This window comes from Protopterus annectens, chromosome 14.part0 (genome assembly GCF_019279795.1).
Source record: "Protopterus annectens isolate FY-2018-M chromosome 14.part0, PAN1.0, whole genome shotgun sequence".
Taxonomy (NCBI): Eukaryota; Metazoa; Chordata; order Ceratodontiformes; family Protopteridae; genus Protopterus; species Protopterus annectens.
This window is the reverse complement of record NC_056748.1, coordinates 29,999,008-30,025,491: the sequence shown is the minus strand read 5'-3', so window position 1 is coordinate 30,025,491 and position 26,484 is coordinate 29,999,008. Positions and strand designations below refer to the sequence as shown.

The following is a 26,484-nucleotide window of genomic DNA, read 5'->3' as shown; positions in this document are numbered from 1 at the left end:
AGGAACAATTTGTAAGGGCAGCCAGAATGGTCACTAGAGATCATGACTTTTTGAAGGAGCTTGAATTTATTACAGAGTTGTTTATTAAAAGGGGATACCCTGAAGCTCTATCTAGAATTTTGGCAAAGGAAGTTAGAGCCAAAAGAGTGGGGGGCGTGTATAAGCCTATACTTAGGGCGACCCTGGACCCTGATATGTCCCGAAGGTTCCAACATGCCAAGACATGGTAATTCGGGTTTAAGAAAGATGAGTAGTGGGTTATTGTTTATTACTACTTTTAACCAGGATGCTGAATGGGTAAGTCACATCATTCAAAAAAACTGGAGATCGTTACATGCTGACAGTTCCCCTATGGACAAGGTGGGTGGGAGCTCCTAGGGTAGTTTTTAGAAGAGACGGATCATTTAAAGAGATTTTGGAATTAGGGGCTGATATTGATTCTCACCAGTGCAGTAGAGCATTTTGGTAACTTTAAGTATGGCAGATGCAATGTATGTACACACATTTGAGACTGGTGAAAATCACGCATTAATGCAAGAACATTTCATTTTCATGGACATTTTAATTGTAACAGTAAGAATCTAGTATACATGGCTAAATGTGAGTACTGTTCAGCCTTCTATGTCAGTAAGACTAGTAGGCATTTTAAGGATAGAATCAGGGAACATATTCTAGATATCAAGAATGTGAAAACTACTAATGCATTAGCTAGGTACATATTGAAAAATCCATGGCATAGATTCAAATTTGTCATGTTACAGCAATTGACCAAGGACAAGCAGGGCAAGGTTCTGGACATAGGTTTAGATATCTGTGAGGTGAGGTGGCAAATGAGGTTGGATGCCACCAATTTCCCAGGTATCAATGACAATGTTAGTATAATAGCTATACTGAAATTAAAGTATATTTTAGGTTAACATTAAAATGTTTTTATGGATTATCTAGTATTCTTACATGCGTTATTTTTATTTATTAAGGTTTTAATGTGTATTAAAATGGTGTTTATGACTGGGGTAAGTGAATAGAGTTACTATGGGTTAGTTTTATTGCTTAATTTAACAAGTTTCAAGGTGTGTCTAAAAAGGGTTGAGTTTCTTTCATGTGTTGTTCTGAAGTCCAACAGAGGTTGGATGAAAGCGCTCAACCTGCAATAAAAGGTTTGGAACTTAGCCTCGTTGTCCAGTGGTGTCCAGTTATGAGAACCTAGGAATTAACTATATGCATACCAGCAGAAAATATCCAGTGTTACTCTCTTTCTGCCAAGCTGGAGTGGTTGGGCAGGGACATGAGAAAGAGGTATGCTATCCCTGCAGCTCTATCATTATAAGATCACAGGTGAGTACTAGGTTAACATCCCTGATAGGTCTAGCCATGACACACCCCATTTGGAGTTGGTGTAAAACAGTTACCAAAATTATTTATTTATTGCTCTCTATTACATGATCATAATTTGATGTAGCCAAGTCTAAGACATATACCCATGGATACTTAAAGCTGTGCCCTGCACCACGTGGTAGGGCACTTACAAGCTGCCTGTCCATCAGGTGCATAGGAGCCGGTCTGGTGGTAAATTTTCCATTTTCCATTCATTGATCTAAGTTTCGCTTGACAAAGGTTGGGAATGAACTTTATTTTACTTGAATGGAAAGCCTGTTCTAGAGAATGGATATTCTTTAAGAAATATATCTGCCCCTCTAAACAATTCTGTTAATGTTGCAGAAGAGATTCAGCATCCTAGACCAGGTATTTTTGATTACCATTTGCCTTGTGGATATGTAGCAAGTCCATTAGCACTGGATCAGAAAATGCCTTAAAGGCCACATACTGATCACCTCTCAGCAATCTGTATGAGACTGAGTAAAGTGAAAGAGGCTTCGAGGAGTCATGCAGAGTTCATGTAGTTCAGGCCTTGTATTTTCCTAGTGAGGAACATCTGGAGAGTGTTCCAGCTGTTGCATGAGTCTAGTTAGATAAATATGCAAGGCAGCGTTATGCTCAACGCTGCATCTCATAAGGGTAGAGTAGAATGGAATGGGATAATGACATCTCTAAATTTGGATGCCGTACCTTTACTTATGAGTTGTTGTATACAGAAAGACTTCCTTTCTTACAACATTAGGCACATGTCGTCGAAGGCTATGGCCTTGGTTCATGTATGTTCCCAGGTCTGTAACCAGAGTCTACCTTCAGGGGATGTGTATTGTCAATCTGGTAGTCCATGGAGGTGGTTAGCTTACCAAAGGATACAATTAAACATTTTCTGGGATTCAGCTTTAGACCATGGTTCTGGCACCATTTTTTTTTGTTTTAAACAAGCCTTCTTGGAGGATATCTTGGTCTTTTGGGGATTCTAGGCCTACACCAAGTTTACCGTCATATGCATCCTTGGTCAGCCTTAGGCCTTTTACATTAGCTCTGACTTCCGAGAAACAGATACTAAAAAGGAGTAGCCCCAACAACAAGCCCTGGAAGACACCATTAGTGACTGGTCTTTTTGTGGAAGTGGTAGCCTACCAGGAGTGTGGTACTGGGTTTAATGCAGAGTGACTCCAGTTGATTTAAATAATTAGTGTGGGTTTCCTGGGTATTGGGGGGATGGTAGGATACTTTGATGGCATCATGCAGCTTGGTCAATATTCATAAGCCTAGAGGGAACAGAGTCAGACAATGCTTGTTGAAGCAACACCGTCCGTCACAGATATTCTCACGTCCTGTCAGATCATTGTCCATCACTGACATTCTCCCGTGCTGTCAGATCATTGTCCATCACTGATATTCTTGACTGCCTGTGAAGTTAGTTTTAGACACCTTAATTGCCCATTTTGTTATTAGCATAGGACACAAACGAGTGTGAATCTTTTCTGAGTTGTGTAGCACTGTACATATAAAACAAATTCTTCTGTGCAGATCCATACAGTACATTAGGTATTCCAGAGTTAAGATTAATTTGGAAAAAATGCTGGCAGACAGATTGGATAAGATTAACTTTTGTAGCTACTTTGTGCATGAAAGGGAGGTTTGTTTGGAAGATTACTTTACCTTATCTTTCTGGAAGATCACATACATCTGTTTAACACACAAAGCCTGAAGTTCAGAAATTCTCCTTTTTGATGTAGCAGCCTCTAAAATAGAATTCCACCCTAGAAGCTGGTTCAAAGAATGTGATCTGCTCTGATATAAAAAATATTGCCTCCAAAGTAAAACAAATCTTTTAACAGGGCACTGATAAGAAAGATGCCTCTCAGGAAGGTCTTACGTATTTTAAGAGAATCTCAAACTTCTTAAGACACATGAACATGTACTAAATGAACTCACTACGACCCAAAAGTACTACTTCTGTGAGACCTGATACTTTACTTAGATGCCTGATAAATAGTGCCTTTATATAGCCCCTCCTAAAATATTTTAAAATAAGCTTAATAATACTAGGTTTCTTTCATGTTTATGTAATGAGAACTACCACTTCATCCACATGAGGTACCACGTGGGAAGGTGAGAGACAACAACACTTCTCCCAGAACTTTATCAGAATATGAGGGGGCAGTGATTATCACCTCCCTTTTTTCTGCATCTTTTGTGTAACTTCATAGATTATGGGCTCACCAGATTGAGTAAAAAGAGAATCAGCCTCAATCCTCAATCTGTTTCTGGCTCAGAACAACTTAGTAAGGAGCTTATTTTTTTCATCTTGCAAGCTCACTTGGCATGCACCCTCAACATGGACCTGTCCACATAGAAACAGGGAAAGAAAAATTGTGGCTCGGGCACCCTTTTATATTTCTGCCTGACACCTTCAGGTCTCCTTTCCAAATGTCCAGAAATAATAACAGGCTCAAACACAGGCCATAAGTAGTCTTGGGTCAAAGCTGGTAGCTTAAAAGGCACTGGCAGAAAAGGTTGCAGCATTAAGATGAGAACTGGCCTCATGTTAGTGCTGCCACTGATTATAGAATGTCTCACTGGACACTAACAGAAGGAACTGATTGTAACAAATAATACTGTAAGTAACAGTAGGAATTGGGTCCAACATATAATGTAAATCAATTCTTAATCTCTCCAACTTTTATATGACATTTTCCACAAAGATAGGGCTTTCTTGAGAACTAATCCTTAATTTATGCCTAAAGCAGTATCTGAATGTACTCTTAGCCAAGCTGTCCATCTCCCAGTCTTCTTTCCGGAACCTAAAAATGAGGGAAAAGAGGATACTCCATACCTTGAATGGCCAAAGAAAACTCAAGTACTATCTTTACAGAACAAATACTCTATATGTAGTATGTGCTAAAATCCTTTACCTGGTTTATACTCTAAGCCTTACCACTGGAAAAGGCAGTAAAATTCAACACTGTTCCTGAACACCTTAACCTTTACTTAAGAGCAAAAAAAAACAAACCCCACGGCTCTTACCTGGCACAAGAAGCCTCGTGCAAAAGCATGACAATGCCAGGAAGTTATGACATAAAGAGCTTCAAAACTACACCAAGAAGCAAAATCTATCTTGGCAAAAAATATTACTCTGTTCCCCAAGATTATCATTAACATAATCCAAAAAAACATTTTGGCACTCAAAAAAAAAAAAAAAAAAAAACAAAATACAGCCTGGCTCCAAAACTGCCTCTAACCCTTGACCAGATATCTCCCCCTCTTATTTGATTGACAGCATAGCAACCCTTAACCTGGTCTCTTCCCACTTGTCATGTGAACCACAAATTCCGTCTCCGATAACTCTGCCCTTACACTTCACCAGTCTTTACTTTACAACATTGAAGACCTGCTCACCCTCTGAGGACGGTCTCCCTGCTGAATACGTTACACATGCTGCCAACTCCACTGCATACCTAGTCTCAGTTCCCATCAATAGTTATTGATCCAAGAATCTACTGGCCCTGTTCTAAGGCAAACAAATTCTACATTATTCCTCTCCATAAAGGTGGTAACTGTACCAACATACCTAACTTTAGACAAACCACAATCTTCTCCCCCCTTTCTAAACTCTTGAAAAAATGGACTCCTCTAGTATCTCTTACAAAACAACCTACTGACCCCTACACAACACGGACTTTGACTTGCTCAAAGCACAACTGATGCAATCAATAGGGCTAGAGACAACAGTAAGTTCATCTCTTCCATGTTTCTAGGTCTGTCAAAAGCCTTCGGCACAGTTTCTCATAAAACCTCCTGTTACGAATGTCTTCTCTAGGCCTGTTATGAATGTCTTCTCTAGGCCTGTCAAACTTTACCCTTCTATGGGTTTCTACTTATCGCAACATTATAAATCTGAAGTGGCTCTCGTCCTTCTCTCTTCATACTGCTCAGCTGAAACTGCTGTACCTTAAGCTCATCCTTCTCTCTTCATACTGCTCAGCTGAAACTGGTGTACCTTGAGGTTTGAGACTTGGTCCGCTTCCCTTTTTTCATCATCAATAATCTATATATGTACTCTCAACAAGCTTGTCTCATTTGATATGCAGATGACTCCACACTCATCTGCACATCTGAAAGCCTATCCCAACATCAAACCAGTACTCAAGATCCCTCCATGAACACACTGGCTTCATAATAGTCAAGTTCTACTTAATCCCAGAAAGCTAAATTACTACTATTTTTCCAGAAGTCATGTGTTAATGAAAAAATAATTTTCATATTACCTCTGTAAACAATACTCCTACTGAAGTAATTACCCATACCAAACTGCCAAGTGTCATAATACATGACAAGTTAAAGTTTGATCTCCAAATACAGAACTGCATACAAAAACACAAATCAGAAGTCAGGCATGCTATAGCTAAAAATGTCTAACTTTCTCCAGCTTGATTACCCCAACCACTACGTATCTTCTGCCTTCTCTTCTGTATGGTTCTCCCACCATGACAAAAGTACAGTTTTGTACCTACCATAAATGTACATGTTCGAGTGTACACCCTGCTGCAGTCATCACACTTGGGTTATCCTGTCGTCAGGCGGTCCCGCAGTCGGCCGGAATTCCAAAGTCTTGGTCCGGTGTCATCGGTTGCTGTCGCTTCTTCCCTGACGTCAGTGCGCCAGGGGTATATATAATACATCAGACGCCATCTTCTTCAGATTTTCTTGCCCCAGATGTCAGGTGCCCCCAAAAAGGTGGTCAGTAATTAGTACCAAATAAAGTAATTTTTTGCACAAACACAAAATCCCTCCAGCTATAAGCAAATACATCAGGAAGGTATTGTATAGATTTAGCCAGTTAGATCAGAGGGGATGGAGGGAGGGTAACCTGGACTACAGCAGGGTGTACACTCGAACATCTACATTTATGGTAGGTACAAAACTGTACTATGTTCATCGTGTTACCCTGCTGCAGTCATCACACTTGGGTAGAATCCCAAAGCTATGGATGGGTGGAGGAGTTATAGAGGGTTAGAGGAGGCTAGAAGGCCCTGCAGAACTGCAGTGGCAAAGCCAGACCTAGTCTTAGAGTAAAGTGGTAAGTGATAGTGTTTGGTAAAAGTGTGTACTGAACTCCAAGTTGCAGCTTCCAAAATCTCCTTGGTTGGTACCCCACTGAGGAAGGATGTAGATGTAGCTGTTGCCCTGGTAGAGTGGGGCCTAATGGTAGCAGGAACTGGTTTTCCATAATGGGTATAGCAAAAACGAATGCAATGCCCTATCCATTTAGAAATGGTTTGTTTTGATATAGCCTTCCCTTGTGAAGCTGTAGCATAGGATACAAAAAGCTGGTCAGATTTTCTGAAAGCCTTAGTTTTATCCAAGTAGTAGCGAAGTTGCCTGTGAATGTCCAAGGAATGCAGGAGTCTTTCTCCTTTGTTCTGTGGGTTTGGGAAAAAGGTGGGTAAGTGAATGGTTTGATTTAAAAACACACTGGAACCCACCTTAGGCATGAAGGAAGGATTAGTTCGTAGAGAAACTCTGTCTTGATGGAAAATGAGGAAAGGTTCCACTGCCATTAGTGCCTGCAGCTCTGAGACTCTTCTAGCTGAAGTTATTGCTAGCAGCAGGGCAGTCTTCCATGATAGGAACTGTAGATCTGCAGAGAAAGCTGGTTCAAAGGGAGGTAGCGTAAGTTTTTCCAGAACAAAATTGAGGTCCCATGTTGGTGTAGGTGCTCTCCTGGGGGGCCTAATGTTTTTTGCCCCTCTGAGGAACTGCCTTAGAAGTGGATGCGAAAATAAGGGTGGTTCTGTGTTGTAGTGGGCTGAAATAGCTGATGCATGGATTTTAATGGAAGAAAAAGAAAGTCCTTTGTGCAACATCTCAGTTAAATACTGTAGAATCATAGGCATGTGAGGCCGAAGTGTGTTTTGGCCTTTAGTTTGGTTCCACGCACAAAACCTTTTCCATTTGTCCGCATAGGCCTTCCTGGTGCTGGGCCTCCTAGCTTCCAGGATAACATCCATAACTGCTTGGGAAAGAGGAACTGGCTGGATGTTTAGGTGATTTTCCATGCAGCCAGATTTAAGGTTTTTAACTGGCTGTGAAGATTGTTTTGCTGTGTGAGCAAACGGGCAGTTTGTGGTAAAATCCAAGGTGGGCCCTGGGCCATATTCCTCAATAGTGGGTACCAGTGCTGGCGTGGCCAGTCTGGGGCTATGAGCATCAGTTGTGGTCTCTCCTTTCTCACTTTCAGAAGCACCTTTGTGAGGCGAGGCAATGGAGGGAAGGCATATACTGTCAGGTTTTTCCAGCTGAATGAGAGTGCGTCCACTTTCCAAGCTTGATGGTGAAGTGTCCTTGTACAAAATTTTGTTAGTTGATAGTTTTGAGAACTGGCAAACAGGTCTATGTCTGGAAGGCCCCATTTTTGAGTTATCATTGCAAATACTTGTGGATGCAAATACTTGTGGATCCAGTTTCCACTCGTGGGGATCCATGATGTTTCTGCTGAGGTCGTCTGCCAATGTGTTCTTTTGTCCTGGCAGGTATTGAGCTTGTAAGTGAACTTGGTAAGCCAGAGCTGTGTTCCACAAGGTCATTGCTTGCCTGCATAGAGGGTAGGAGTGTGTACCCCCTTGTTTGTTTATGTACCACATTACTGTGGTGTTGTCCATCCTTATTGTAAGTTGTCCTGGATATAATAGATTCTTGAAGGCTGTCAGAGCATTCTGTACAGCTAGCATCTCTTTTTGATTGATGTTCAGATTCCTTTGATCTGCAGACCGTACGCCTTGAACGCACTGTCCTGCCATGTGTGCCCCCCAGGCGTAGTCCGATGCATCTGTTGTCATAGTTTGCCTGGCTGGGGGCAAGGTGAAAGGCTGACCCTTGTTGAGGTGACATGCCAGTGACCACCATAGAAACTCCTGTTGTAGGCAGGGAATGAGAGATATCATTGTGTCCAAGCTGTGGGTGTGTTGAGACCATACGCTTTTTAGGTACCACTGTAATTTCCTCATATGCAGCTTTGCAAATGGTATTAGTAGTATGCAAGATGCCATGAAGCCCAAGGCCTGCAGAATTTTTCTTGCAGGTAGTTGGGTCTTTGCTACCATTGTTTTGAAATATTGAGTCAGTTGTAGTTGTTTGTCTGGCATCAGATAAGCCTTCTGGGCCGTTGTATTCAAGCTGGCACCCAGGAATGTCATATTTTGTGAGGGTACTAGTTTTGATTTCTTTTCGTTTACTGTGTACCCCAGGCAACTTAGAAGATGTTTTACAAAAGCCAGATGTTGTAAGAGGATGTCCTTGCTTTCTGCTTGGATAAGGCAGTCGTCCAGGTATGGGTATATTTGAATTCCTCTTTGTCTGCAGTATGCAATTACTGGTGCCAGGCATTTTGTGAAGACCCTGGGCGCAGTAGATAAGCCAAAGGGCAGTGCAGAGAATTGGTAATGGGTTGAACCTGCAATGAAATGGAGGTATCTTCTGCAACTTTGTCTGATAGGGACATGCAGGTATGCCTCCTTGAGGTCCAACGTTACTAGCCATGCTTTCTTGCCCAACATGGGAAGAAGCTGCTGTAGTGTTAGCATCTTGAATTTGGGTACTTGTAAGAAGGTGTTTAGAATTGAAAGGTCTAGAACTGGTCTCCAGGCATTGTCCTTTCTGGGAACTAGAAAGAGTCTTGAGTAAAATCCTTGGCCTTGCTCTCGAGTAGGTACCAGTTGAATGGCTCTCATGTCCATGAGAGCTGTAATTTGTTTTTGTGCCTCTGCCCATTGATTTTGTGGCAGGTTTGGCATTCCTCTTTTCATTGGCAAGGTGTGAAAATGGAATCTGTATCCTCGTGAAATTATGTCTAGGACCCATTTGTCCTTTGTGACAATGTGCCAGTTGTCTGAAAAAAGTGCGAGTTTTCCTCCCAAGGGGGTTGCCAAGAGAGTGTTGCTTGGCCAGATGAGGTGCAAGTCATTGAGTTTGCCTTCTGGTAGTTTGGGACCTGTCTTCTCCTCCCTTCTGTGCTGCAGTGCCCCATTGTCGAGGCTTGTACTGGGCTTGTGGTTGTCCTCTGCCTCTTGGACGTCTGTATTTACCCCTCTGTGGCCTGTCAGTAGCTGGAAAGGACCAATTTTTTGTTGGCCAATTTCTGCTGAAGCGAGGGGGCTGTACCTGTAGGAAATCTTTGACTGTCTGCATTGATTTTGCCTTATCCTCCATTTTCTTTAAGACTTCTTCTGCTTTAACTCCAAAAAGAACATCCTGCTGTAAGGGAGCATCTAGAAGCTTTGCTTTAACATGATCAGGCAGAGTTTGTTCCTTTAACCAAGCATGCCTGCGTATAACAGACCCAGTGACAGCTGCTCTGCAGGAAGCCTCCAAAGAATCAAACCCACATTGTAAAGTATGTTTGCCCACCTGTTCAGTTGCATGCAACAGATCCTGCATTTCTTTCAATTCAGACTGTTGAGGGAGTTTGCTCATTTTTTGTTTTAACTGAGACATGAGAAATTGCTGATATTTTAGCATGTGAAACTGGCAATTTAGTGCCCTCATAGCTAGAGTGGCTGAGGTGTAAACCTTTTTCCCCCACCTGTCTAGTGCTCTGGAGTCCCTTTCAGAGGGTACAGGATTTTTAGCCATAGAAGCCTTAGCCCCTTTGGGACCCTGGGAGATAGTCTCTGGATTAGCAACAGGACTTTTGTAAAGAAATTTGTGGGAATCAGGCACTCTGTTGTATCTGTCAGCTTTGGCCGGAGCAGGAGGCAGAGAGTCCGGGTTCGAACTGGATTCTAAGTAAACATCATCCACAATGTCTAAAACTGGGGGGATGGCAAGTGGTCTGTGCTGGGGGAGTAAAAGAAACTCTCTGAGCCTTTTCTATGAGTCAGAGTAGTCCTGACCTTCCCAGTAAAAATGTTCCCTCATAGTGTGTAAAGTTTCCCCAAAGGAGTAATCTTCAGGGGGAGAAGCTGAGGGAATGGAATCCTCAGCATCAGAATCTTCATAAGGGGAGAAGGAGTAATCTTGGTCCTCTGAGGAGCCTGAGGAAATGGACACTTGTTCAGAGGATGCATAATCTTCCTCTTGTCTAGGCCTTTTGTCAGGAGGGGGTTGGGAACCCCTAATTAAAGAGATCAAAGCATCTGTTTCTTAGGCATGGGGCCTTGAACAGGGGACTAAAGTGCAGTCTTTTTAGGTTTAATAGGAGTCTTCATCTTAGGATGCGTTTTAATGGTGAGTGTCGTCGGTCTGAAGACGCCTTCAGAAACTGAAGGTGTTTCTGCAGCACCAACATCTTTTTCAGCAGTGTCGTCGGTAGGGGCTGAACAAAATGACTGCATTGGCCTGGTACTTTCCGCCAAAAGTTACGAAGCGGTCTCGGGTTCCAGATTTGCGGTAGTCGGGGGCTGCGTCGGAGCCTCACTGAAGACCGGTGAACCGGAGACCGGACCAGCCGAGGCCTCGGAGTCTGGCTTGGGTCTAGGCTGCCTATCCTTATCCTTGCGTTTTTTGTGCACGCCGGTAGTCTGTTGCTCCGACGGCATAGTGTAGTTAAATTTTCTACCGAAGTAGTGTTGTGCAAAATCAAAGCGTCTTTTTATAGTACGCTTATTAAACCTAGCACAAAAACGACAACTAGTGACGTCGTGGTCTGGGCCTAGGCAAGGTATGCAGTAAGAATGAAAATCCTTATGAGGTATTTGCTTCCCACAAGAAATACAATTGTTAACTTTTTCTGACATCGGTCTGAGGCAAGAAAAGTTTCCCCAACGGGGTACTTAGCTTTATTGAAGACTTCGGTCTGAAATTCGAGTTCGAAAATCTCAGGAGTCAGCCGACCGGCACTTGCGAACTGCTTCTGCTTCGGGCACCGCACGGCAAGAAAGACTGAAGAAGATGGCGTCGGATGCATTATATTTACCCCTGGCGCACTGACGTCAGGGAAGAAGCGACAGCAACCGACGCCGGACCAAGACTTTGGAATTCCGGCCGACTGCGGGACCGCCTGACGACAGGATAACCCAAGTGTGATGACTGCAGCAGGGTAACATGATGAACATCCTACAGATCTCTCTGAAATCAAAGCTAGAGCAATGCTGCAATAAAGTAGCCCGATCTGCAGCCAATCTGCCACCCATAAAGCTCATCACTGCTCTACTCTTACAGCATTCATCTGGTTAGATCTCCCCATCACCTAGCTCACACACTACTACTTTTAACATACAAAGTCATAAATAATCCCTCTTCCCACCTAGTTACTTGCTCAGTTATTCACTATTATCTGCATAATCCTCCTTTGTGCTCTCAGGAGAAAAATTTGCTTGAAATTTACACAGATAAAAAGTATAGCCAAATTATGGAAATCTATCCCAAATCCAATTAGGTCTACATCTAGCATTTATTTATTCAAGTCTACACTTTACACTACTTGGGTTAATCTCCTATATATTTTTTTTTTTATTTAATAGGTTTACAGGTTCATAGGCAAGTACTACTCTAGCTGCCCTAAAATAACCTATCCCACTTGGTTAGAGATTGTCCTCACTCATCCCATGGTCAATGATCATATATTACCCCTGATCAGAATAACTGGGATCATATTATATTTAAAGGGACCCATGCATGGGTTACAAAGCATTTAGGAGGTGCCTCTGTCTATTAGCTGTACAGGGAGAAGTCCTGGGGTAAATTTTCTGTTTCCCATCAACAGATCTAAGTTGAAAGCTAAAAAAAAAAAAACCTGTTTCCATTACATCTGCATTTATTTTTATTGTTACACTTTATTAATTGATGTACTAATAATTTGGAGCTTTTCTCCCCGGGCCTCTACTGAAAATGGACATATATCCAGCTAGACTAGCCCGGTCAACAAATGTAAAATAAAATAAATAAATAAATAAATAAATAAATAAAGTTGCACTTAAAAATGGACACAGATGAACTTTGTTTTATTGGATGGGTAATATGTCCCAAAGCAGTGGCATCCTCTTCGAAATATACCTGTCCCTCCAAGCCTTGCTGTTGATACTGCAGAAGAAGTTTGGATCCCTAGGCCACGTTTTTCTGATGCCATCTGACTTGCTGATATGCAGTAAATCCATCAGTAATGGGTCGGAGGATACCTTGTATGCCAGATACAGGTCACCTCTTAGTAATCTGTAGAGGATACTGAGTACAGTGTCAGGGCTTTGAGTCAGTCCATGTCAGGCCATTGGGCATGTAGTTCAGGCCTTATATCCTTTCAGTAAGGTATCTCTGTGAGCATTCCAGTTGTTGCATGTATATGGACAGATATATGCCAAACAGGGCATTACATTCAATGACTGGCCTAATTAGGGCCAAGTAAAGGGGTAAAAGGACATCCCTAAATTTAGACACAATCCCTTTGTTTATAAGCTATGCAGTACAAAAGGATATTCTTACAACAGACATGATGATCAAAAGTTAGGTCACTGTCCATATAAGTTCCCAAATCCCGAACAACTTGGTCAATCTTAGGGGAGTATTGTCAATGCGACAGTTCCCTGGGGTAGGAGACTTCCTAAAGGATACAATAATGCATTTCTATTATTCTGACATCTGTTACTTATTTGAGACAAACCTTCCTGCAGGATCGCTGTCATTTGGGGATTCAATGACTACTCCTAGCTTACAGTCATCTGCAAAGTTAGTCAGCCAGATCCCTTTGGTATTAGCTTTTACTTTAGAAAAGTAGATGTAAAATAGGAGAGGGCCTAGCACAAAACCCTAGGGACTGGTCTCTTTGTGAAGGTAATTTCCCCTATTTTGATTATCTGCATCCTATCTGTGAACCATTTGGTAATACAGTGGGTTACACAGTGGTTTATTCCCACTTTACCTTTTCGACTATGCCTTAGTGGGGAATCAAAAGCTTTAGCCAGGTTGAGGTATTCGGTGTATACCATTTTGCCTTCATCCATTGCTTTGGTGACCTAAGATGGGTCCTGTGTTTTGAGGCTCCCTATGTCCTGATTGATTAACTCATTACAGCCGAGTGCGCCTCCAGGCCTTTCTGTAGTTGCCTCCTAATGTGCCTCTAGGCATCAAATATTGCTTGTTTATATTTGCTTTAATTCTAATTCCAAAACCATGCTATATACAAGGTATCAGAATGTTTTGTCTTAAAGCTTACATGATGGCAAACACAGTTGTACTGACATTTGATCTCTGTCAATGAGTATTTGTTAGAACTGTAAGGTGATAATGTCACTTTTTTAAAGGATGAAGCCACACCCACTGGGAGTTAAAAGTACACACTCAAACAGCTGTACTGGAGGGAATACATTAATTCCATGGTAAGTCTTTTCATGGCTTTAAATATGTAGCTGGTCAGGCTTATGGATCTGTGGAAGGTCCTCCCTTACTCAGAGGAATGACTGTAGCTGTTCTCCATTTCCTTGGTACAAACCCTGTATACAGGCGGAGATTAAACAGTGCTGTTTGAGGTGCGGCTAAATTGTGCTCCTAATGTTCTTATCACTCCTCTGACTAAATAATACTATGCAACTGCAGCTCCTCCCCAATACTGGCAAATCTCACGTTATTATGCATATGTCCCTCCTAGATTGTTCCCACTTCCCTCCTACTTTATCCTCTTTCCCTCTTCTTACCCTCCCTATCTGCCTCTATCTCCTATTATACCAACATCCTCAAATTAGTATGGCGGGTCATTTATCTATGGATTAATATGGGATGGTGATCACTACGAGACTCAGTGATGACTCGTGAAGTAACATATTTGCAAGGATCACAGACTAGAATCCAGTCAAGAATGGAACTATTATTACTGGCTTTATTGTAGTATGTTGGAGAAGAAATAACTTGTTTGAAGCCATGCAAGCTAATGCTAATGGTTGGAGAGAAAACTGTTAAAAGAGTTTGCTAATCAATTTTAACATCTTCTTAAAAAATATTTTCATTACAAATACTGTCAGATATCCATCAGAGAATATCTTCTGATGTGTTAATATTATTATCGTTTTGAGGATCGCTGCAGCAGACGGACCAAAAACTAACTCAATTCAGGGGGGAATTCAAAAATTCAGCTTTGACATTCTGGAAGATTCTGAGTATGCAACCAAGCAAACCTCCTTATAACAGCTCCGAGTGGCAGCAGCTCTGGAAGTAGCATCAGCAAAATCATAAGCGCGTTTCAAATGGTGTTTATCCATCAGACAGACACACAACCAGGTCACAGAAATATGTTTTTTCCTCACAAGAAGAAAGAGAAGCCATAATATGTTCTCAAAAGAGGTAAGCATAAACTTTAAAACACAAATTATCAGGTGAGATAAATGTTGCAGAAGAATGCACTTCTTCCCCAAATCTATCAAAAGTGTTCCTGTCCTTGTCAGGAGGAGATGAATAACCAGATGTTTAGCAGCAACTGGGTTCAACTAAACCAATAGTTGCTGAGCCTGACCTGCAGTGAGTGTAAAAACATAAGACTGAGGACTTTTATACGATCTATCTGCTTTCTCAGGGGCAGCAGGCTGGCTGTCAAACAAGTTATAGGTTGTGACAAAAACATCCCAGGAACTGAGGTAGGTTCTGGAAAGTCCACTTGTAATAAATCATAATACGTCTTCAGGGACAGTGGAATATCATTGTGTTCCTACTGAAACTAATTTTTTCTGGAAATAATTTCAGAGAAAGAGAATCTTTCAAAGGAACTGGCAGAAGCACACTCTCCCCAGAAAATGAATCAGACACCTGAGGAGACAAAAAAAGAATTTGCCATTCATAATCATTTTGCAGCTGAAAATTTGAACCTCTTTAGGAAAAAGAAAAAAAAAAGCTATACTTCATTTAACAGAAACAGCTACAATGGATGAGTGAAGAGCCTGAACTAAACCCTGAGCTAAGCACAGTAAAGTAACTCCTGTTCAAAGTGAGACAAGAAAAGAACCATGTCTTAAGTTTTTGCTTCTTTTTGACAGGAATTTCAGAAGAAATAAACCCACTTTTGCCAGGGAAAAACCTCCCTAGGGATCAGCATAGCAGTCTGATTAGGTAGAAGAGAGTTCCCTGCCCATTCTCCTAGGATGAACAAGAGTAGCTCTCCCTTGCCTGTCAAGAGCATTTCAACATCCACAGGGGACATGTCTAACTCCTGGTCAATGGTGGCTGTAAGTAAGGACTATACCAGTGGGAGCCAATGAAAAAGATGAATGGTATGAGGAACCAAAAATGGCCACAACAGTCACTCGTCTGCGGCTGAGGCACTTTAAACATCCTGCTGCGGTAGCAAAGGTTGTTTATTAATTTTCTTCTTTTTATGGATGGAAGAAGGAAAAACTGAAGAACTAGTAGGTTGTTCCACGGTTAAGCCAAAAAGGACATCCGATTCCCAAGGGACCCCGGCAGCAGTAGTCAGTAAAAAGGTAAGTAACAAAAAAAAAAAAAGCCACTTCCTCAATCAAAAACACAGTAAAAGTGTTTTCAAACACTTGCCCATACCACCAAAAGTAAAATAATATAAATATAGAAAAGTAGAAAAGAATTGCTCTCGATTAAAAAGTATTAAAAGTCACGTGAAAGTCAATACAAACATTTTTCCTGGCTGAAAAGTATTTTCACAGAAAAACGTTTAGTTTTTGTCATAAAAAAATAAATATGGAAGTTTTTTCTCCCAAAGGGACTTATCCACCCAGCAATGGAAAGAGTTAGCCAATCATCGATCCTCGAAAGTTCACAAGAGGGGTGCTCTTTGCTGGCAGGAAAGCTCTAAAGGGCCTGGTGACTAAACCTGTATTTTTACTCAAATCAGCTCAAGCTGGCTAATGGTTTGGGTGTGTGGAAGGTGCCCTGACAGTTTTAAAGTTAGCCCAATGTTACATCCTTAACGGGAAATAACCCCCATACAACTACGGCTACTGCAGCAGTGATCCTAATGATAAACCTTAATATTTACTGCACATACTTTGGCTTATAAAATACAGTTCAATACCTAGAATCAAATGAGTGAAATCACTGTAACGATTACTTTGTGCCGAACAGTTTGCTTTTTACAGTTTTTTAGTATGGTTGTAGAGATATGAACGTTAGAAATGTGAGGCAGCAACTTTATTTTTTTTTTTACTCAGACTGCACCCACTGGAAGTTGGAGAACAAGCTCAAAACAGGGAATCAGTAGAACTTTAGCCTGTTTTTCATCATATTTTCTACAAGACAGCATTGCAAGTTGTGGAGCCTGTAGAAGACCTCCCCCTCAAATTAGACTTGTATTTGGATACTGCCTACCGAAAGACATTGCTGTATTCACACACTTTACTATGTTCTTTTAAAAAATATTTTTTTTTTATATGGAAGGTGTAAACAGTTGAAAACATTACGATAAAACATGTAAAATGAAAGAAGTATAAGTGATAAAATGTTAAAGTTTAGTATCATCACTTTTGGTAGACAACACGCTACTAAAAAACAAAAATGTAGCTAGGGATCAAGGTACTTGTGTTGACAGCAACCTCTTTTGAGCATCATGTTACAACAGTTGTCAGGTAATCCTTTATCTAGCGAAGCTAATTGTAGAAAGAATATCACCAAGGTCTGAAGGGGTAATCACTGCCTCATATTCAGTACTGAAGTCCAGTTACTGAGGTAATCCTTTATCTAGTGAAGCTAACTGTAGAAAGAATATCACCAAGGTCTGAAGTGGTAATCGCTGCCTCATACTCAGCACTGAAGTCCAGTTACTGAATATAATGCCCCCATTAGGATGTATCTTACTAAACATATCAGACAACCAGAAACCCCAAAGGTCCAAACAAATTATAGCTGCATTCCTTTACTCAGAGTCTTACAAACATCTGAGGGAGACTGTACTCTGATTTAGGAATTATGTTAACAACACAACTTTTATAGTCCAAACTTGCACTCTACAAGTAGACTGTGGTTCCTTCTCTGCTGGAGTCCCCAAGAGTCATTTCTTGGGCCTATCTTATTCTCTGATATTTCCACTTTTATCCCCTACAGGTAAAATAACAGGTTATGCAGAGATCATCATCCTGTACAGAACTGAACCACACTCCTCTTCAATCCAATCTGCCCTTCAAAAGGACTTCATATCCACTCTTACGTGGTTTAACCATAATAAACTAAAAGTGCCATAACACTCTTCTATTCCCAACAGAAACTTAAAACCGCTTCCCCCTGTTGATAACTACCCCGAGTAACCAACCAAGCAATCAACACAGCCAAACAGAGCAAATACCTTAGCCCGATACTTGATAAAACACTTAAAAAGACATCTACAGTGCAGTTGCAAGTTACTACCGAACATAAATGTTTGTACTTCATTTCAAACCATCTCACCAAACAAAGAAAAAGTCTGTCAAAAAATGTATTTATCCCTAGGCTTGACTATGCCCTACTAATTACTGTCCTACATTCTGCATAAAACACTAGAAAAATACAAACAGCAAGTAATGTCATATGCAAATTCATTTATATTCACCATAACTTTGACTATCACTGTCTCACTACAAAAGGCAAATTGGCATATGGCCTATTGTCCTATCCACCCTTACTTTTAAGGAAATAAACAGCTCTTTCTGCCTGTCTCTAAGAAGTAAACTCCAAATAAAATTCTCCCTGTACTCTCTCTGAAGCCAGCACAACAATGCCCTAATTGTAGTCTCTCACCTTTTAACCTTCTCACAGATGAAAAGTCCTTCAGTAACATCGTCCATGCTAATTAAAATTATCTCTCGGCACAACCCTAGCAACTTTTCAAGTAGTCACAGTTAAACAAAGAACCAAGAAAAAGAACCAACAGTACACACAAGTAAAATATACATACAAATGTACCTGCGTTATAGACAAAGGATAATAATCTCCATTATCCAGTTATACTCCATCTTGTTCCTATATTCACACATAATACAGAAACTTCCATCTAATTCTAAATTAAACTTGTATTTCATTGCCCTGTAGTAGTTAGTAGTAATACAATAACACCTTCTGCTCCAATCAGCCAATGAACAACCAGCTTCATTAAACACTAAATCTTCGTCTGCTTTACCTGCATGTTCCACAACGTTCTACTCTTTCTTAACATTCAAGCCGTACTTTTCTTTCATCTCTTGACTCCAATGCATTTCCTGTGGGAACTTTTATGTACAGGGATTAGTGCATTTACATGGATCCTTGACATTTTAAATGGTTTTAAACTACTGGACACCATAAGATTTTAGCATTTGCAAATGATGTATGACTTAATTTTGCGTACTCATGTAAGCTTTACAATATTTAAATCTTTTCGCTTGTATTTTTGTGCTTTCTGTACCCAGGTTGTGAGTGCGAAGGTCTTTTTGTCCAGCTGAGGTTGTTTTTGTCTGGCTGTAATCTAGTCCAGATGCAATACAAATTATATTGGAAAGAACTTGTAGAGGGGCTACATGTGATGCATTATGTGATAAAATATGATTTGTACTCGAAAAAGAACTACCCCAAAAACAGAGCTTCATAAAGAACTTTGACTTAAGAAAACGGCTGCACATTAACTATGCTTTCCTTTGTCTCATCTTCAAGCAGTGTGATACCTAGAAAAGTTGTTGTGTCTTTCCGCTTTTCCCGGTTAGGGGTCGCCACAGCGGAACTCCGGTCCGCTAATGATTTGCAGTAGATTTTTATGTGCCAAGTTGCCGGCCCTGACACACAACCTTCAACGAAGGTATGCCCATTCACGCATGTCTCCACACAGAAGACGCTCTAGCTGAGAATCAAACTGGACGTCTTACTGTGAGGCGACAATGCTACCGCAGCACCACCACCGCAGTACCTAGAAAAGTAAAGCACTGAATTAAACTGCACTCATGCTCTTATTACCATACACATCTGATGAACTACCCCTTAAACTTATCTTTGAGTTGCCCTAAAACATTCTATGTTATTATGTCCGACTTTGTGAAAGGCACAGAATGCAGTAATTACAGAATTTAAGCTGGGATGCACTCACCTGTTCCACACCTTCCACTTCTGGTATATAAAACTGAAGCATATTCTGAATTCCATTTTTCAGTGTCACAATGGAACTCGGGCACCCAGTACAAGAACCAACTAATCTCAGCTTTACTATGCCATTCTCAAAGCCTTTATAAACAACATCCCCACCATCTTCCTGTAACGTTGGTCTGTGAAACAAAAAAGATGAACAAAAAAGTGTAAGGAAAAGAATATGCCCTTTTAAGTTGGGGAGAGGTAACATGTCACACCTGGGCATCACTCTACTGTTTTCATATTATTACATTGTCTTCTGGTTACTTTTGTGTAGGATTAAAATTGTTTAAAATGATGCATTTAGTTAAAAGTGTACAGAATAGATTACGCAGTTACCTGATTCTTGTATCTAACAATTCCTTAATCATAGCAACCGTTTCATCATCTTCAGAATGAGCTACAATATAAAGAAAACAGGACTTTAAAATTTCAAATAATTATGCTTGGCTTCTTTTAAAATCATTGTACTGACTGCCTATCTTTTTATCCTGTAAGATAATAAGCCTTCTGTCATTATTTGAAATCTTAAGTATTTTTATTAACAAATACAATCTCTCTTTAATTATGCTCACTGTGGCTTTAATGAAACAGTGTTGCTTTACCAGATTAAATTTTCTAAATAAAAACTTGTAGACTGAGTAAAATGCCTTAACATTTAGGGAAGAAACCATGAACTCACAAAGGAAAAAATACCACCACCACCATTAATATACTAACTTTTACCTGTCTGCTTCCAAATGTCATAATCTGCTAAAAATGATTTATTACCACTACTTGTTTAGTTGTGTATTTATTACTTGTTAATTGGTCACCTGAACTAGTCCTGAGATCCAAATGCAACAAACACAACAAGCATATGAATACATCATTAATACAGATATTATAAAGTGACAAATGTTGATTTTTGTAGTCTTTTATCAAAACTATGCATTTTCTTTCCAAAGTTGCTCCATAATTCTTCCCTGCCTTTTTCTTACTCCACAATTGTCTAGCATTTTAAATGTCTCTAGTGACCAACTTTGAAATGACTTATTCAACAGTCCCAACACAGGGGAACTTGCATGTTCTAACGTATAGATCTGGAAACACTAACTACCCAAGGACTTGTCGAAAAGTTCAGAGGACACCAACAAATGACACAGAGACCTAGTGATCTGTTAAAAAAAGTGATAACATGGTCGGGGGGGGGGGAAGGAGGAACAGAATGGCTTCAGAGAAGTACAACCAAGTGTGATCAAAAGTACACACACAGACACACATTAGTGAAACATGTATAAACCTAACCAGAGTTACTTACACACACACTTCACACTACAATATACACATATACAGACTACAGCACACATGCACCCCACTGACACCTCAGTGGGGGGCAGCGTAGGCCCACAGAGGCACACTCACACAGATGTATAATTATTAAGCCTATTTGCACTGGAGGCAAGTTCAACTCCCTTTTCCTGTCAAATCCAACCTACCTACTCTGGTCAACTGTCACAACCTTACTCCCAGCCAAAACCAGTGTCCCGTTCTCACCAGTGGTCACATGTTTGACACAATAATGTAATGAAATGCAGCCTGCTCATATAGTCATGTTATTCAAAAGTATTCCTGAACACTTTTTTGCTACCCTAGCAACATTTGGGACAGCACAGTGGTGCAGGGGTTGTAAAGACTGCACAACTGCTACAGCACTTGGTTCTTCAGTTTTTCAGCCGAGGTATCTTTTTTCACACAATTCTGTATGTTCACCTTGTGTCCCAAGGTGGTTTTCACCAGTGGCTCCAGTTTCAGCTCAGAAGCCAAAGACAAGTGGACAGTGAAACTAGAAATGCTCAAAAATGCTCCCAGGAGTGTACATGCTACAAAGTATTAGTGTCCTGTTCATGACTGTTTCTTGCCTTATAGCAACTGCATGCTGGGACAGGCTCTGGCTCTCCTTGTCCATGACCTGGACAGACTATGTAATAAAAACAGATGGAGAAATGGAGCACTTGAAATCTCACCTGGTGAATGGATCACGCATTCTTAGATGGCTACAATCTCTGGAAATAAGAGTAACACAGGCAGAACCACAGTGCATGAACGGATCAAGTTTCACTTAAAGTACTACAGTACATGGCGTAATATCCACTCTTGTCTAACTAATGTCCCATGTGCTAAAAAGGGACAGTTAGCAAAAATCGGACTGACATCTAAAGTTCAGCTCACCTTTTCTAGCTGAAAGACATACAACTGACTAGAGGAAGCCAGGGGTGGGGGCTCCCTGAAGACTGGACAATACAACATGGGAAATGGCTCTATTTTTGTTCATTCTGACTACACAGGTGAATGTACAATCTGGGTACTATAGACCTTTCATGAGTGAACTGGGGAGGATGAAGTAAATAAGTACAGACAGAATACTGAAGGGTGGAGACATGTGAATGTTCTGCTCATCTCTGGGTTATTAATGCTTGAAATATAATGCCTGGAAATGTAATGTGAATGTATTACAAGGCTTTGAATGATCCTCAGAGATCAACAGTCTACTAAGTACCTATGTACCTACTGCCCTCCCGTGTGGCAAATTAATGTTGATAACATCATGCCATTCATGGTGAGTGATAGGCAACATCCACAGGGGGTAAAGAAAACCAAAAGACTGAAAAAATGTTCTTAGATTACAGGTCAGTAAGTTAAATCAATTTGAGGGTGATTCAGAGGCATCATTAAAATATATACTTACAGAATGGGTATGAGACGACTGGGGGAGTGTGAAGTAATCAAAAGGAATTGAGAATAAATGGGTAAAACAACCAAACTGTAAAGGCAAGAAGAAAAGAGGCCATGGACTTGCCAGAAAATAAATACATTTATATGCATAAATGCCCAGTCGTATCACAAGCCCTTTTTTACTAATAGTTTCCGAGCAACAACATTTTTTTTAAACTTTTAATGATTACTTATCCCAATTTCATTGGAAAACCATCTGACAGATCCCTAACTATAATTTTAAACAGACTTTCATGCTGACAAAGTAGGTAAAGGTTACTTTATGTTTAAAGGAATGCAAGTTACTCTGTGTTGGCATTCAGGTAAACAAGCAAGCAGTAAGTGCAAATTTTTGCATAACCAGTCAAAGTTTAAAAGAGAAGTAACTGGTGTAATATTTGACTTAAACACTAACAAAACTGCAGCAGCAGCACTCTGAAACCAGCAAAGTTATTAATTTACTAAAACAAAGTTAGCAATTTAGAGAGATTTTTAATTTTGCATTTGTGTTAAACAGTAGTAGATGTTGGCTAGGTAATCACAGTCCTGGCTAGCAGAAATCAGCAGTCTATAACCTCACATGTACAGCTACAGATAACCCACTTTCTGTTTCCCTTCCTGTACAAAATGTTTGCAATCCACTTCTGCTAAGAATCAAGTACTCCAGTCAGAGATAAAAGACAGGAAATGGACAGCTTCCCAACTTTGTTTCCAGTTTTTGGCTTCTTCATTTTAATTTTACCTTTCTGTGACAAAAATATGCACATCACATTAAACATTAAAGTAAAATCATTCGAGAAAATATCCAGCACAATGTACTGCTTTGTCTATTATCTTTCTGAATAAGCAACAGGATACATATCCAAGACCTACCTACATATGATTATGTAAAATGCTGTTCTTTTTTTTCTGAACTGCTGGGTAATCATTTGTGGTCAGGAATATCACACCTCAACTGAAATACAATATTAAGGGGCCCTACATTATGTCACAATGAACAGAGAAATATTTGGCACAACTAATGAAATGCTTGTTAAGCTGTGGTCGCATGGTTACGCTGGTGAAGGTTTCTGCTTCATAACTCCATGGAGAAGAATTCAATCCCAACTTTAGGTTGTTTGGAGACTGTATGTGTTCTCTCTGGTTCATAAATACTTTTTTCAGCCATAGTCTATTAGAAACCTGAAGAAACAGTTATGAATATAATCTGTCTATTACACATCATGACAGGAATAATACCCTTTGCGAACACCCTGTGGAATGCATTCATTTTAAAAAGTTAGTTTTTAAGGTAGTTGAACAAATTCATTGGCTGGATGTTAAGGAGCTGCACTGGCAACTTTTGCTCTCACCTGAAGAACCTCCAGGATTAAATGAAACCATCAATATAAAATTTGCTTTACAACAGAAGCTGTATATTTAATAGTATAGTTGGGTTCTTTGTTTGGTTTTAGTTACTGTATTATTAGAATTGTTCTACTCTAGCTTTTGCTTTTGTATATTATGCATTCCTCTGGTTTTCTTAAATGTGTAAATTACGTAACTGTCAGCTGATGCATGTCATGCGAACTTTTATTATTTATACCTGCATAATGTTCACCATTCTGTTTGTTCTGAGGAAGTTCCTATATGTTGGAGGAATGAAAATGGTAAATGTTTACTAAATTGTGGTTTCTGTCTTCTGCGTCTCTACCTCTTTACTTTTTAGAATATGTGAGCACATACGAGATCAGCAGTACACATCACAGAGGTGACAATTAAGGTATTCTTTGCAAAAACTCCATATGACAGCTGCCATTTAGACTGAGTCATCAAACATGGGACAAAATTGTTACACAGCTGGCTTCATGCTCTGTCAGTTACTTACTGACCCCCCTGCATTTGTACCCCAAACTGCTTCCTTGTAGGCATTAATGTGGGCATGGTAGTATAGAACTTTAACTGGCACAGTGGAAGAGGTATAGTTAGAACCGTCACAGTGAGGAAGTGTAAATCTTTTTGTCATAACTATCTAAAAACCTAGATCTATGAAGCAAATGTATTAGGCAGCCTGTATGTTAAATGTTGAGACAGGTTTTCTTTAAATAGCAAGTGATCCTTAATGCTTCAGAAGTAGTTGGGAACCATATAACACAAAAATGGCCCAACTGTGGAGAAGTGTGAATTACAGAAGGGGTAATTCTGGCCACACTGCAGATGCCAAGAACAGCATGGTTGGCTAGCATCAAAGACTGAAGCAATAGTAGTTTCATGAGCTGTAATCATACCCTGACTTAGGAATGGGGCGCAGTCCTGTCATGGTATTAGTAACTCAAGAGAGTAGAAGAAATTAAACCAGGAGAAGGCCAACTCACTACAGCCTGAAGAAACGAAAGATGACAAATCCAGTAAAATAACAGCAGTCAGGTCTGTTCTTACCCACTTGGGGGAGATACAGAGATACCACATGGAACAGAAGGTGTGCTTTCTGTAAAAGTCAGACACTTTATTCCTCTGAAGTTAATGCAGAGGTGCTCTCTGTTGATAACTAATTATACAAAATCAACATACTTCATTTAAGTGCAGCTAAGGGAGGTCTCCCCTCTATCTGTAAGAGACAGCTAAGGGAGGTCTCCCCTCTATCTGTAAGAGACAGCTAAGGGAGGTCTCCCCTCTATCTGTAAGAGACAGCTAAGGGAGGTCTCCCCTCTATCTGTAAGAGACAGCTAAGGGAGGTCTCCCCTCTATCTGTAAGAGACAGCTAAGGGAGGTCTCCCTCTATCTGTAAGAGACAGCTAAGGGAGGTCTCCCTCTATCTGTAAGAGACAGCTAAGGGAGGTCTCCCCTCCATCTGTAAGAGACAGCTAAGGGAGGTCTCCCCTCTATCTGTAAGAGACAGCTAAGGGAGGTCTCCCCTCTATCTGTAAGAGACAGCTAAGGGAGGTCTCCCCTCTATCTGTAAGTGACAGAAGTACATGAGAATTTAATAACATATGGGTATTCCAACATTCTATGGCCCCTATGTTTCTGCAAATTTTTCCCAAAGGTACCACACAGGGTCAGGCTCAAGAGTCGACTAGTTTCACACTGCGCGATACCGATGACAATCCCACCTCATCCATTTCAAAGCCTAAGCCAACGTAACCTACCTTCAGTTCTACTGAGGAATTTGCTTATTTTAATTAAATTTATCTGTTTATCCTTATGCTAGTGACCTCTTTCCAGAAGAGAACCAAGGTGGTATTTACACTTCTATGGGAAATATGGCCAGGGTACTTAGTAACATCCCCTACTCTTTTCTGAGCACTAGATGGTACCAGAGGACTGTCGCTTGTGTTTGTGCTGAGAGAATTTCAAGCGGGAGGAGGAAAGGAGAAAGGAGGTGCTGCAGAATATTGAAATCTCTCAGACTTTGTAAAAGAGGAGATGGTTGTTATTGGAGGAAGGAGGTTTGGAAACTTCTGTGTTGCTGGAGATGATGGATTGAGATATGTCAAATGCTGATGAGGAAATAAGCTGTCGTACAATGAGAGTGTGTGCAGGGAAAAGTAAGAGAGAATGAGCTGCCAGACGAATCAATAAAAGGGAGCTGGATTACCATAAGGTGCCGACAGCAGATTGGGGCTATGCTTGGGCAGTGCAGTAGCTGGTTTTAAAGGCATGCCACTGCAACTGGGTGTTTTTGTGAGCAGTAAACAAGCTTTTACATATACAGAAATGGTAAAGGGAAGAACGATACTGTAACTGAAGTGGACAGAAAATAAGAACTGATGCAACATCAAAATGAGAACAGACCACCAGTGATTAAGAATCAAAACAAAGAAAAGTGACATTATTAGCAGGTGTGACATTATGGATAGTATTATTTACTTTTGGGGTTTAAAGTACAGGACATAAAAAGCTTTAACACACTAAGGAACAGAAGACATTTTGTAGTAACTTTTGAAACTATGACTTTACTTCAAAACTTTACGAATGAAGTAAAGAAAAAAATCTCATTCACACCATGGAATGAGTTTATTTTTCACAACTTGAAACTATAGTTAAAGAAGAAGAAAATAAATGTGCAGTTCAAAACATCTGACAAGGAGGAACTTGAGTTAGTGACAATGTTATTGTCTATTTGTAATAAGGGGCATGTGATAAAAAATAGGATGAATGACATCTTTGGACAAGGGGTGGGAGATACGAGTCACAAATTAATGCAGTGCTTAGAAAAAAATACAAGAAAATATTTTTCACTGTAGAAAAAAACAGTAAAGCAAAGGAATATGAGAATATATAATGAAATCATAGACATGAATAAGACAGAACAATGTGAGGACAGAATAAAATAAATTGAAAGAATTGTATGGAAAAATA

The 26,484-nt window shown here is 40.3% G+C and overlaps 1 protein-coding gene across 2 annotated transcripts in view; it reads right to left on the bottom strand.

The window, feature by feature from the left end:
• The window catches only part of LOC122788849 (NFU1 iron-sulfur cluster scaffold homolog, mitochondrial-like), a 274,386-nt gene that overhangs the window by 41,351 nt on the left and 206,551 nt on the right, over positions 1–26,484 (bottom strand). For both annotated transcript variants that reach the window (XM_044055741.1, XM_044055742.1), the window contains exons 6-7: positions 19,729–19,789; positions 19,352–19,526 (exon numbers count right to left, since the gene is read on the bottom strand). In XM_044055741.1, the coding sequence (XP_043911676.1) occupies positions 19,352–19,526; positions 19,729–19,789 (236 nt within the window). The remainder of the gene's footprint in view (positions 1–19,351; positions 19,527–19,728; positions 19,790–26,484) is intronic.